Here is a 12,917-nt window from a genome sequence, read left to right as displayed (position 1 = left end):
GTTTATATACCTCTTCAATATACTATCTCATTAATTAGAAGGCTTACTTGGCTTATTTTTACAGCAAATGGTCACTTATTTTAATTTTCTTAAATATGCATAAATAAATTATATTTTTATATCTTAAATAATAAGTAGTATGAATACTGTTTGGTGTGCATGTCTAGATAGATAAGTGGATAGGTGGATTAGAATAGTGTTCATATTATATTTTTTAATTGAGACTCTTCAAACATAACCATGTGAAATCTCTGATTCAAGACCACTTTCTGTGCAACAAACACTTCCATAATTATAAATTTTAACTTTTATGCCCTGCTCATAAATAGGGCATAAAGTAGTAGGGCATAGAGTAGTAATCTGTCTTTTGATATAAAACATTGATTAAATAATAAAAGATATGTAGTTGCCCTTCTGTATCTGAGAATTAGAAGAATAGACACAACTTCTAAATGAACTTTATTATATCAGCTGTAGAAATCAGAATGAAAGGTTGATAATAGGGTGTAAAACAAGAGTAGACCAAGAAAGCCGATGATTTAATAACTGCAGATCAGAAATACTACATTTACAAAATATTTACATCTCATTGAATTTTATGATGTATACTTCTTTCATTATTAACTATTACTACTTCAAATGCAATCCTGATGATAACTTTCTTTAACAAATTACAGAAATAACTAAGTTTATATAGCTGCTCCTTTTATAAACATCTGAGATAGATTTATGAGTTTTTTTCCAGGTGTGATATGAAAATTGTATGCCTTAACTGCAAAGAAACATGTATTTTGACTTTGAGACATCTCCTTCCAAAAGATTTTCTTTGTAAAAGGGAAGTACTCCAATTTTTTAAAGTCTGAGTACACTAAAATGGCAAGGTGTCTCCTTGCCTCTTATGTGTGAGGCCAGCCACATTTACATTACCGTTATTACAATCATCCTTAGACATTAAATCTACACAAGAGAACATTAGGGACATGTTGTTCCTCAGGATTAACTATCATGCTAAATTGCATAAAAAGTATAGAATATTGGCTTTTATTAATCTTCCACTGAAAGCACAGAATATATTTTTCACCTTACAACATTCACTAATGAATCAATTTTAATTTAGGTACTAAGAAAAATCCTCATTAAGGCCAACAAATGGTAGCCTCAAGCAAACCCAAGGTATTTTCACAGTAAATCAGAATGAGTTCTTCCTTCGGTGCTCCCTTATTCCACCAGTATGCAAACAATGATTCAGAAGTATTGGTCATTTCATAGAATAAAGCATATCTTCAAGTAGATATAACAGAAAATTCTAGCCATGAGGTAGTATATTTCTGAGATGAATAAACAAGAACATAAAACAGGATAACTGTAGAATGCCTCATCCTGTACACTTAGTGACAATATAATAGTTGGAAAACATTTTTTTTTCTATAGAAAAATGTACCTATCAATAAATTATTGAATGTAGACAATTTCTGAGTAAAATTTACCTTAGCAAAGCCACTCCAAATCAAAGAATCAATTTCATTATACGTATACTTACCCATGATTAAATCTGGGTAGCCCAGATTTGTTTAGCCGAGTTGCCACAAAGGATGCCTAGTGTATATTTCTATTTTAGTAGTGGTTTTTGGTTATTCTCTTTGGGGACTCAAAGTTATTTTAAGTTATAGGATATTGGTATTTGTGAACAGCCATCTGTGAGGTCAGTGTAATTATTTGGCCAAACACAAGGAACATGAGAATCAGTTCATAAAAATGGCTTTACTTATGGTGTTAGTAATATATTAATTGATATAAATTAAATTTTAAGAGATTTTAATACTCAAATATTAAATTTTTATTGATTTAGGTTTGGCCAAAGCATTTCCACATTATATTTTGACTGCCTTTAAAATGGATGTCATGATAATCATTGAATGTATTTTACATATTTCTGATAAAACTCTGTGGTTATATTTTTTCAATTTTTTTTAACAACGACAGTGAGTGATTCCTACCAAACAGTTATTTGTATTCACGTTGGTGCCATCCTAAGAACCAGTGTTGCTTAAGCAGTATTTAATTTCTAACTCAAAGTTGCACTGTGTTCACTGAAAAATCAAATTCGTTAGTATGAGTAAACCGAATGAGTTGATTTTTATTTCTAGGTTTGTTTTTTTTTCTTGAGTATACTACAGATATTTCCTTCCAAAGTCTAAAACTCTAAATTGAGCAAAACCATACTTAAATTTTTATAACAAGAAGCAAAATAAATTCAGCACTGGTATTAATCATGATTTCACTTCCCATAAGTTTATTATTTCTTCTTTTTTATTTTTTTGATTTCAGGTGCAATAACAGAACACAGTGCGCAGTGGTGGCAGGTCCTGATGTTTTTCCAGACCCGTGTCCAGGAACCTATAAATACCTTGAAGTGCAGTATGAATGTGTCCCTTACAGTATGTATATTCCTGTACTTTTCTTGTGAAAAGACATTAAGCATTGTTTTGCGTGCATTGACCAAATATTCTCCATGAAAGTGTAAGAAGTATTACATACATTTTTTTAAAGACTTAAGTTTTCAGGATCATAAATCCTCCCACCATTGGAGGAATTAGACGTTGCCTGAATGATCCTGAAGTATTCATTTTGACTATACATTTCTGTATATCCATACTTATTCTAAACCTTTTCTTAATGCAAGAATATAAAATGTTTAGAAAAGTGTTAAGAGAAAAAGAAGGAGACTGCCTCCCTCTAGGTCTAAGCAAACAAGCAATGAAAATGAATACTATCTTGCATATTATATTATATAAGTATTATATATATAATATAATATAATATAATATAATATAATATAATATAATATATGGCTGTCTATATGATATATATTATTATACTTACATTAGTGGTGTAGAAATTGATAAATTTTGAACTTTGTAGAAGTTGTATTATCTAATCTATAAGTGCTGTCAACATTTGGAGGACTAGAAATATATTCATCCAGAAGGAATAAACTGAAAAGAAATTACAAAAGTTACATGAGCTAAAGCACTCTTCAGAATTTATCTTTTGCAGCCTCAAGAAGTTTGTCTTTGCAGCTTTTAAGTCAGATATGGTATATGCCAACAACATCATTTTTTTTCTTCAGGAGTAATGAAGGATCAAACAATCAAAACTGGAACATTTTTTTCTGACTTTCCACCCAAAGGAAGAATCACCATTTCATAAAAATATTTTTGATCTGGCAGTTAATTGTTCATGGGATTCTTTAGTAAAGATTGCCTAGGAAATCCTACATTCTCATATTAGATAATCAGTTCATCCACAAAGTTCAAAACACCTGGGGTCACAAGTAAATCCCAGGTTCCAACTTCCTTTGACATCTCAGAAGGAAAGTACCTGAGGATCAACAAGTTTGTTGTGCTAAGAGATAGTTGTCAGCTTGCCGCATTTCTGCTCATTTAAGAAGCAACACATTACTCCTAAGCTGTAAGTGTGCATAATCCAATAATAGAGAGCAAATTGGCCAGCAAGAAATGAATTGAAATTTTAAAATAATAATGAAAGCAATCAAGAAAGAATTTCATTTTTGCTTTTAGTGTGATTGATTAGAGAAAGTTTATCTAGTGATGTTTTATAAGCTAATTTTCCTTGTTATGAAAACAGCATGAGTGCATAGGTTTTGTTGAAATCTCAACTGAATTTATGCTTTGTATATATTGTTATCTCTAGGGACCCTTCTATGAAAGTATAAAGCTCTTCCTGACCAGTTATTGTTCATTAGGGAAATTTTAAAAAAGAACATTTGTAGTCCTTTTTGGAACTTCGACAATTATATTTGGATTATATAGTAAGATCTTTGTGAATTATATAGAATAGCTGTTTCCAAAGGCATTTTATAAAAATATACCATAAGGAATACCTCATTTTTAAAGACAGTTTGAGGAAACTTTCAATCATATTTTTGAAACGTGAAAGCTGAAGTAGAAACTGTCAAGCTAGATTTTTTCACAATTTTTAAATATTAAAGAATTTCACAGCTGTCTCTTCAATTTTCTGTATTTCTTCAGAATTTCTTTGAGGATAGTTCCTCCAAAATCCTCTGCCAAACTTATCTTGAAAAATCATTACTTAAATCATTTCAATATAAATAAGAATTTGTTCATATGCTTTTGCATAGAAGGAGTGTGGTTTACTACACATTTCCCTTCTCTCTTATAAATCTTCAGAGATAAACAATTTGATTCCTGAATATCCTATCTATACAGGTTTCTGATAATCCTAAAAATTTACTGGTTGTCTAGTAAGGATGTGTATTATATTAAGGTATTTTTCTGGTTGTTTCATTAAATAAGAATTATAAACTTAGGTGCAGCCACTCGCCAGTTTATATGCTGGTTTGATTTATACGGTGTAGCATGATTGTGTTTGTTTAAATTATCTTCAGTTAAAAGTGTAATGTACAAATAGGCATTCACTTAGTAAATTTAAAATGATTTTATAGGAAAAAATGCAAAAGAATATATAAACCATGAAATAAAGTATAGTGACTTATTTGAAAGGGAGGTTTATTTAGTAGAAAACGACCAGAGATCAAGGAGCGTGGGTTCAGAATATGGTCTGGTTACTTAACAAAAAGCATTAGTCCTTAAGCTGAGAAGCTATTAAAATTTTCTGGATCTCACCTTGTAGACCTATTCCCTGATCTGTAGTAAGTTGTGATTTAGACCAACCCTAAGCTCTTTTTTCTTATCTGTAGCATAAAATACACAGACTTTTTCAATGTTGTAAAAAAAAATCACTTACTTAAAATAGCTACCATTTTTTGGCACTTACTACATCTCATTTACCACATGGGTTAAATGTTTACATACATTATTTTATTAAGTTCTCACAATATCCTCCTCCCTGTTTGGTATGAGTATTGCTCTTCTGAAGAAGAAACTGAAGCACAATAGGATAAGCTAACGTTTCATGTAAAACAAAGAATAGCTGGATAATGACTGAGCCAAGAGTGGAGCCTGTCTCAAGTACCTGTTCTTAAGGACTCAGCTTTGGTTCTCCCCATAGAGTTTCCCATTGATATTTTCATGAGTTATTTAATCTCATTCAGTATTTAACCATTATAATTGTTATCAGTACAGCAATGGCACACGATGAAAACAAATGCTTCAAGAGCCTAGAGTTTTTTTGTTCTTTTGCTACTTACTTTTAAGAGGTTTTAATGCCTTTCTTCAGGCCGCTGAATCACTGCAAACTTCCATTTCCTCAAACACGTAACAAAGCATAATGGCAAAAACTAGTTTGTGCCGTTAAAATGCCACCCACAATTTGGAATGAGGCTCTTATCTAAGTAGTACCTTAAGAAGAAGTTATTTAAACCAATTGTATGATAAGAGAAATCCTAGTACTTAATATGCTTATTGAAATATCCCTAATGTATGATTAGAAGGTAAACTTCAGATGTAGGATTCATTATTAGTATTTTAAAACTTTCTACTTGGACAACTGAATAAACAAATTATGGTAGGTTCTATTTGTTATACAATTCAGTAATATCCATTTTCATTTTTAATTTAAGACAAAAAACTTCACTGTATATAAGCGATGCATTTGGTATTTATGAATGTTTTCTTCTTAATATTAACCTATGGAAAAAATGTTAGTATTGGTATTTTCTTTTTTTATATATGTCCTGTGTGTGTGTTCCCATGGTAATATTGATTTTTTAAGATGATATTTCCCCATGGAAAAACATAGAAAGAATGAAAATATAGAAAGAAATATAGGAAAAAATATGTGGGAAAGCGTATAAATAATGATATATAAGCATATTACAGGTAATATAGATAAAAATTCAGCAAAATTCTTTGTATCACACAAGGAACGTGGAGTTAAAATATCTAAAGTGAGCTTGCAATAAATTTTGCACAGAGTTTTAGGAGTCAGTAAATACGTATATGGTTAAACAATGACAGTTCTAGAAGAACCTTAACCTGAATCAAATGGTATGACTTTTTTTTTCTTTCTTTCTTTCTTTCTTTCTTTCTTTCTTTCTTTCTTTCTTTCTTTCTTTCTTTCTTTTAGATGCTGATGGGAAAGAAAATGAGAAAAAAATAGTGATTATAAACAATTTTGTGAGGCCACTTTCTTAGAGTGTCTTGTCAACTTTTCTGAATCACTAAAGTTATATTTAATTTTTTCTAAATCTCAATTTCTCCCTCCAGTCTGTATTTTCTTATTTCGGCTCACAGAGACCCTGTTTGTCACCAAATTTGGGACAGATGAAATCAATACTTTTCTCTGTTCTTGTCACACCTTAGTTCCAGTGTGACTTTTACAGCTTTCGCATTTTCTTTTGAGGTTTTTCTTCCTTAGTGATTTTTTTTTTCTTCTCCCGGGAGATGACCCAGATATTCCAGAGGTTAAACCTCTGCGTTTACCGGGGCCACACTTTTGCTCTCCCCCCCCTTCTTGCCTCACTTCCATCCCTTTTGGCCTGATTGGGGATGGAAATTGTGGCATCTTCCAGTAGATTTACCCTTGTTTAGCAGGTTTACAGGGAAGATTTGTGTTAGGGAGAAAACAATAAAACAACTAACCACCTACGTGGAGTATTTTTTCTGAACAGAGAATCTTTACTTTGTATCCTGCTGACAATTTGTCTTTCTTCCAAGGCATACAATTTCACGCGCATTACACTCACAAAGTGCTTGTCTTCTCTCACAAGCCAGCTTTTCTCTTCAGTTCTTTGTCTCTTCCTTTCAGGAATACAAAGCACTTATTAGTTATTCTAGCAATCTTCTCTCATGGTGGATTTTCTTAGGAAATGGGGGGAGGAGGAAGCACACGATTTGGAGAGCTATTCGAAATGAGTGTTTGATTAAACCAATCATGTTATATAGCACTTGCAGGCTTTCTCACCATACACATTAGCCATCTGAAGAGTTATTTGTGGTCGTCTATGGAAAGACAAGCAAAATGTATCTTGTTGGAAAATCAGTATTTACAAATAATTTCATAATCTGTTAGTTTCATCTCTTTTACTGTAAGAAAAAGTGCTGCGCTTTTCTTCAGCATTTGAAACAGACCAATTCTTTAATTATAAATAACTAAATATATTTTTGCAACTAATGGTCAAATCAGTTCATTTTTAATATATGCATTCTTTGATTCTTATCATGTAAAAAATACAGATTTTAAAGATCATGTGCGGAGGGGCACCTAGGTGGCTCAGTCGGTTAAGCACCTGACTCATGATTTCAGCTCAGGTCATATCTCAAAATTTGTGGGTTCGTGCACCACATTGGACTCTGATGCTGAAAGCATGGAGCCTAATTAGGATTTTCTCTCTCTCCCTCTCTCTCTCTCTCTCTCTTTCTCTGCCCCTTTCTTACTTGCATGTTCTCTCTCCTGCTCTCAAAAATGAATAAAGTTTTTAAAAAAATTTAAAACTCATGTGCTGAAATTAACCCATATGTTTAATTTTTAAGATATCACAGAAATGTCAAGATATAATTTGAATAACAGTGCTTCACCACCTTTTTGAGTTTCTGACCTATAGGAGACATTCAAGAAATATGTATTAAATGATTGAAGAAAAAAGAAAATTTAGTCAAAATGGCTCCTTCTATTTATTGCTCTAATGATAAATTCAAGAAGCTCTTATCTACAGAAAATACCTTATTAGTTCAGAGGGAAGATCTATGGTAAAAATATAGATTATATGAATTTTAGTTCTTCCAAATTGGTGATTGTATTCCTCAAGAATGCTAATAGCAACCCATTTGTTTTTCACATTATTCTTCTCTATGCCTCCATGCAACATAGCAAGTATTGTCCCATAAATATTATTCCATCTGTAAGAGCAGTTATCTAAATTCTCTTTTTTAGAATGATATTTGTAACAAAAGCAACCAAATTCTTCCTTTCTTTGTTTTTCTCCTTTTGCTCCCCCCCCCAGTTTATTTCTTTCTCTTTCAAATAGTTTTTCTTTATTTCACAATATCTTGTACCTAACAGATAATCCATAAATTGTGTGCTGATAGTTAATTTAAGTTCTGCTTATATGCCTAAAAATTGCCCTCGTTGGTACAAAACAAGAAACTTAGATGGACTGTACTTTCTTGGAGGTCCTAATCCTAAACTCTCTCATACCTCTGTCTATCTGCTCATATGTTTATGGAAATTATTCTCAACTAAATGATGTCATTTGCTTTGAAGACCTCCCACTTATCTGTCGTCACTCAACATCTGTGATATACCTGGCATTGCTGCATATTAGCATAGAAAACTCTGAAAAAAGATTCTGTGCTCAAAGAATTTAGTCCGGTGGGGCTCAAGGTCCCCAAAGTTACAATGTCATTAGTTCAGCAAAGCAAAGGAGCATTTCACGTTAGCAGTGTACAGAGAAGGCACGCCCTTCCCATAGCGGCTAGTATGGGATGGGGATGGGTATCTTCCGGGAAGGTTTTCTAGAGGAGATGACCCTTGAGCTGAGTCTTAAAGAATGAGTAGACTCCAGTGAGAAGGACAGTCATTTGTTTCTTTGTTTGTTTTAATTTTTTTTAACATTTATTTATTTTTGACCCAGAGAGACAGGGCATGAGCGGGGTAGGGGCAGAGAGAGAAGGAGACACAGAATCCGAAGCGGGCTCCAGGCCCTGAGCTGTCAGCACAGAGCCTGACGCGGGGCTCAAACTCACAGACTGTGAGATCATGACCTGAGCCGAAGTCGGACGTTCAACCGACTGAGCCGCCCAGGCGCCCCGACAGTCGTTTTTAGCAGATGGGACCATGTAAGATAAGAAACTGTATGGTGAATGTAAAACCAAAAGTGTTTGGTGTTTTCATAAAATACAGAACATAACAGTGACAGGAGATGAACCTGTCGATTGGCAGGTGGAAATCATGACCTCTGTGTATGCTGTGATCCCTGTGAGACCTAATTACTTATTGCAGTGTGGATCACAGAAAAGACAGTAAAACTATTTCTGAAGGCAATTAACTGATATGTTAATAAGACATGCTTGCAAATCTTTAAGAAAACAGTTTTGACTGGTTTAAGTTAAAAAAAAATTTTGGGGGTTGGTGGGGGATACAAAGTAGCAGTTCCAGAATCAGGTAACAACCAGGTCCAGAAAAATAAGATCCCATGAGCCACAGAACAAGAACTGGTGGAGAGTCTCTTAAGGGCTCTATTATGTTCAGATGAATTAGTTCCAAAAATGTTTCATCTGGTGTAATTCCTGTAGTGATCTAGGTTGGGACATTAAGACTGCATGACATCTAGTATCAAGGTGGTGTTTTCATACAAAGACAGTGGGGCTGGAAAAGAGCCTAAATGTGATCAGGAGGACCAGATCCCTCCATAGAATCGGGTGCAAACCTGTCCTGTAGTGGCTCTGGGCCAGCTTCAGCCTGCAGAGGGATTCTGTAAGCCTCTCAAACCCGGGAAAGACAGATTTAACATAAAGTCTGGAGCAATACTGGGCCTGCATTTCCTTGGGCAATGATAGACTGAAGCTGGCTGGGGGCTGCTCCCTCTTAAATAAGGGGCAGCTGGGTGGCTCAGTTGATTAAGTGTCGGACTTTGGCTCAGGTCACGATCTCATGGTCTATGAGTTCGAGCCCCATGTTGGGCTCTGTGCCGACAGCTCAGAGCCTGGAGTTTGCTTCCGATTCTGTGCCTCCCTCTCTCTCTCTGCCATGCTCTGTCTCTCAAAACTAATAAATGCTAAAAAATTTTTTAAACATAAATAAGGTCTGTTCTTCTCTATTTGTTGTATTATCCAGCATTTATTGTATTTTATGTGGTTCACTATAATCACTTAAAATGTCTCCTGGCTTCTGAAGATACTTAAATTTTGCAACTCTTGTTCTAGAGTTTGGATATAATCAGTGCTAATACATGTAAAAGCACTCTAAATTGTTACTATATTTCTTAATTTTCAAAAGATAGTAAGTTCTTATACCAAGAATAATTCTACCAACAGAAGGTTTTTGGTGCCCAGTATGGGTCCGTCCTTATGTTAGGTGCTGGGGAAAAATAGATTTCGGCCCTGTGAAGCTGGCAGGCTTGGGGGATAAGGCAAATAAATAACACATGAACCAGTACATACAATCATCAAAGATAGCAATAAAATGCAAGAAGAAAATAAACATGACTGTATGATAGAGAGCAGTGAAAGGACCAGCTTATTATGTAAGGTGTGGTAACAGACTTCTCTGAAAGACCTGAAGAGTGGGGATAGGACAATCAGACAAAGAGCCTGGGAAAGAACTTCCAATGCAGGGAGAGCAGCAGCAATGAAGACTGCCAGGTGGGGAAGAGGTCAGGCAGCTCTCATACCTGATAGAAAGTTGGTGTGACCACAGTCCAGTCAAGATGGAGGCCAGTGGATTGGAGAGCTACAAGCCTGCAATTAATATTGTTAATAACATTGCTAGTGAAACAGAAATTTCTTTGAAGATTCTAGGATTTATTAAGAATCAAAGTATGTTTGCTGAATGAAATTAAACTGGCATTCTCTTTAAAGTATATATTGTGAAACATATTGCATGATTCTACAGTAACATAAAGGTAAACTTTCATCAAATAAGCCAAATGTCACATGGCATCAATACCGAGGTAAGCTTTGTATATAGTTAGAGTAGATTAATATTATGTAAATGTATGCTTAGATGCTGATTATAAGGGACGAAGATAAATTGAGGGTATTAAAGAATTAATTGCAATGCCAGAATCAGGAAAAGATTTGGTTTAGGAACTACAATGTTATATAGACATAAATAAACTTTGAGAGGTTAGCTTAAGTATGTTCATTTGCTTTATTTGAAATAGTAAAATTATAGAGCTTGTGCACTTAAACTTAATTCAAAGAAATTTTTATAAGGTGCTCTAATTGAATTGCATAAACATGTAGGATTAAAAAAGACATGGGATATAGCATTTTGTTTTTAAAATATACTGCATATGGGAAGAAAACTAGTGAAAACATGTGAAGGTAAGGCTATTTTCCAAAGTATTTATTGCTAAAAAGGGTTTGTAGCAAACATCATGATGTATTTTACCTGTGGAGTTAGTTGTCCAGGTATTTTTTTTCTAAATACATGTAAAATCAAAATACTATAAAAGCGCCTAGTTATTTTTTTTTGTATTTTAATCATTAATTTTATGAAGCTAGAAAAATTGAATCAGTTGGTTTGAAAGTATTTCATTCAAATATTAAAATTTCAGCACAATATCTCATTAAAATGCTAAAGTGTTGATGCTCCTGGGTGGCTCAGTCTGTTAAGTCTCTGACTCTTGATCTCAGCTTGGGTCTTGATCTTAGGGTCATGAGGTCAAGTCCAACACTGGGCTTTGTGCTTGGCCTGGAGCCCACTTAAATTAAAAATAAATAAATAAATAAATAAAAATAATAATAATAAAGTGATAAAGGTAAAATATATGTAAATTTTAATAGTTTTGTTTTATTTTTGAGAAACTTCTCAAATGGTAGGATATCACAGTTCCTATGAATGCTGTAAAGATTTTTAATTGCTTAATAATTTTTTAAAACCCTTCTGTAAGCCCAAAGACTTTTTAACAATTAAATTCTTATATGGCAGACTCAATAATGATGCCACCCCAAAAATCTATATCCTCATCCCTAGAACCTGTGAATATTTACCTTAAATGACAAAAAGGGGCATTGTAGAGGTGATTAGATTAACAAGCTTGAGTTAGGGAGATTATATTAGATTATCCCAAGTAGATTGACTGTAATCACAAATGTCCTTATAAGAAGGAGGCAGTGTTAGAAGTAGGGATATATGACAACAGAAGCAGAGTGAAGTACATGAAGATACAGAAAGGGGTCACTAGTCAAGTAATGCAGGTGGCCTCTGTGAAGCTGGAGAGAACAAGGAAATAATTTTTCCCCTAGAGCCTCCAGGATGAACGTAATTCTGCTACCCTCTTTTTTTTAAGTTTATTTATTAATTTTGAGAGACAGAGAGAGCATGAGGTGGGGAGGGGCAGAGAGAGAGAGAGAGAGAGAGAGAGAGAGAGAGAGAATCTGAAGCAGGCTCCATGCTGTCAGTGCAGAGTCCGAGGTGGTGCTCAAACTCATGAACTGTGAGATCGTGACCTGAGTAGAAACCAAGAGTCAGATGCTTTAACTGGCTGAGCCACCCAAGTGCCCCTCTGCCACCCTCTTAATTGCAGCCCTTAAGACCCACACCAGACTTCTGACGTAAGTGTTTGAAACTACTACTACATTTGTGGTAATTTGTTACAACAGCAGTAGGATACCAATAAAACTTATTATAATATTATCTTTTCCCTAAAATTATTAAATTGTTTTTTTAATTGTTGTTTACTTAGGATGTGGACTAACAAAGACATAGTTTTTCTTTCTAAGTAAAGATTATCGTATTTTTCTCATATTTTTATTTTTTTTATTTTTTTAATGTTTATTTTTGACAGAGAGAGAGAGAGAGAGAGAGAGAGAGGGTGAGGGGGAGAGAGAGAGAGAGAGAGAGAGACAGAGGATCTGAAGCAGACTCTACACTGACGGCAGAGTGCCCAATGCAGGGCTCAAACTCACAAATCATGACATCATGACCTAAGCCAAAGTTGAATGCTTAACTGATTGAGTCACCCAGGTGCCCCTCTCATGATACTTTTAAAGAAAACCATTTAAACTTTCTGTAATAGACTTGCTAGATGTAGGATATGCAGCACGTCATTATAAACAGACAGAAATCATGTTACTTCTTTTTATAAATGTATCAAACCCTAGGCAATCCCAAGTCAAGTTGGTATTTAGTATAATTAATTTTGCTATATTACACATATCTACTATTTATATGAGGCAGCAAAAAAAATGAATTCAGTAAATAAGGACTTGATTGTGAATATATGAACTACATAAATAGTATGAATAAAT

General features: G+C 34.0%; 1 protein-coding gene across 1 annotated transcript in view; it reads left to right on the top strand.

Annotated features, from left to right (window-relative positions):
- ADGRL3 (adhesion G protein-coupled receptor L3) overlaps positions 1 to 12,917 on the top strand; it is a 690,326-nt gene that overhangs the window by 354,962 nt on the left and 322,447 nt on the right. Inside the window, exon 7 of the mRNA XM_042936279.1 lies at positions 2,329 to 2,438. Coding sequence (XP_042792213.1) covers positions 2,329 to 2,438 — 110 coding nt within the window. The remainder of the gene's footprint in view (positions 1 to 2,328; positions 2,439 to 12,917) is intronic.

The sequence above is a fragment of the Panthera leo genome, chromosome B1, assembly GCF_018350215.1.
Source record: "Panthera leo isolate Ple1 chromosome B1, P.leo_Ple1_pat1.1, whole genome shotgun sequence".
Lineage (NCBI taxonomy): Eukaryota > Metazoa > Chordata > Mammalia > Carnivora > Felidae > Panthera > Panthera leo.
Note: the sequence above shows the minus strand (reverse complement) of the source record. Positions and strands in the feature narration are given on the sequence as shown.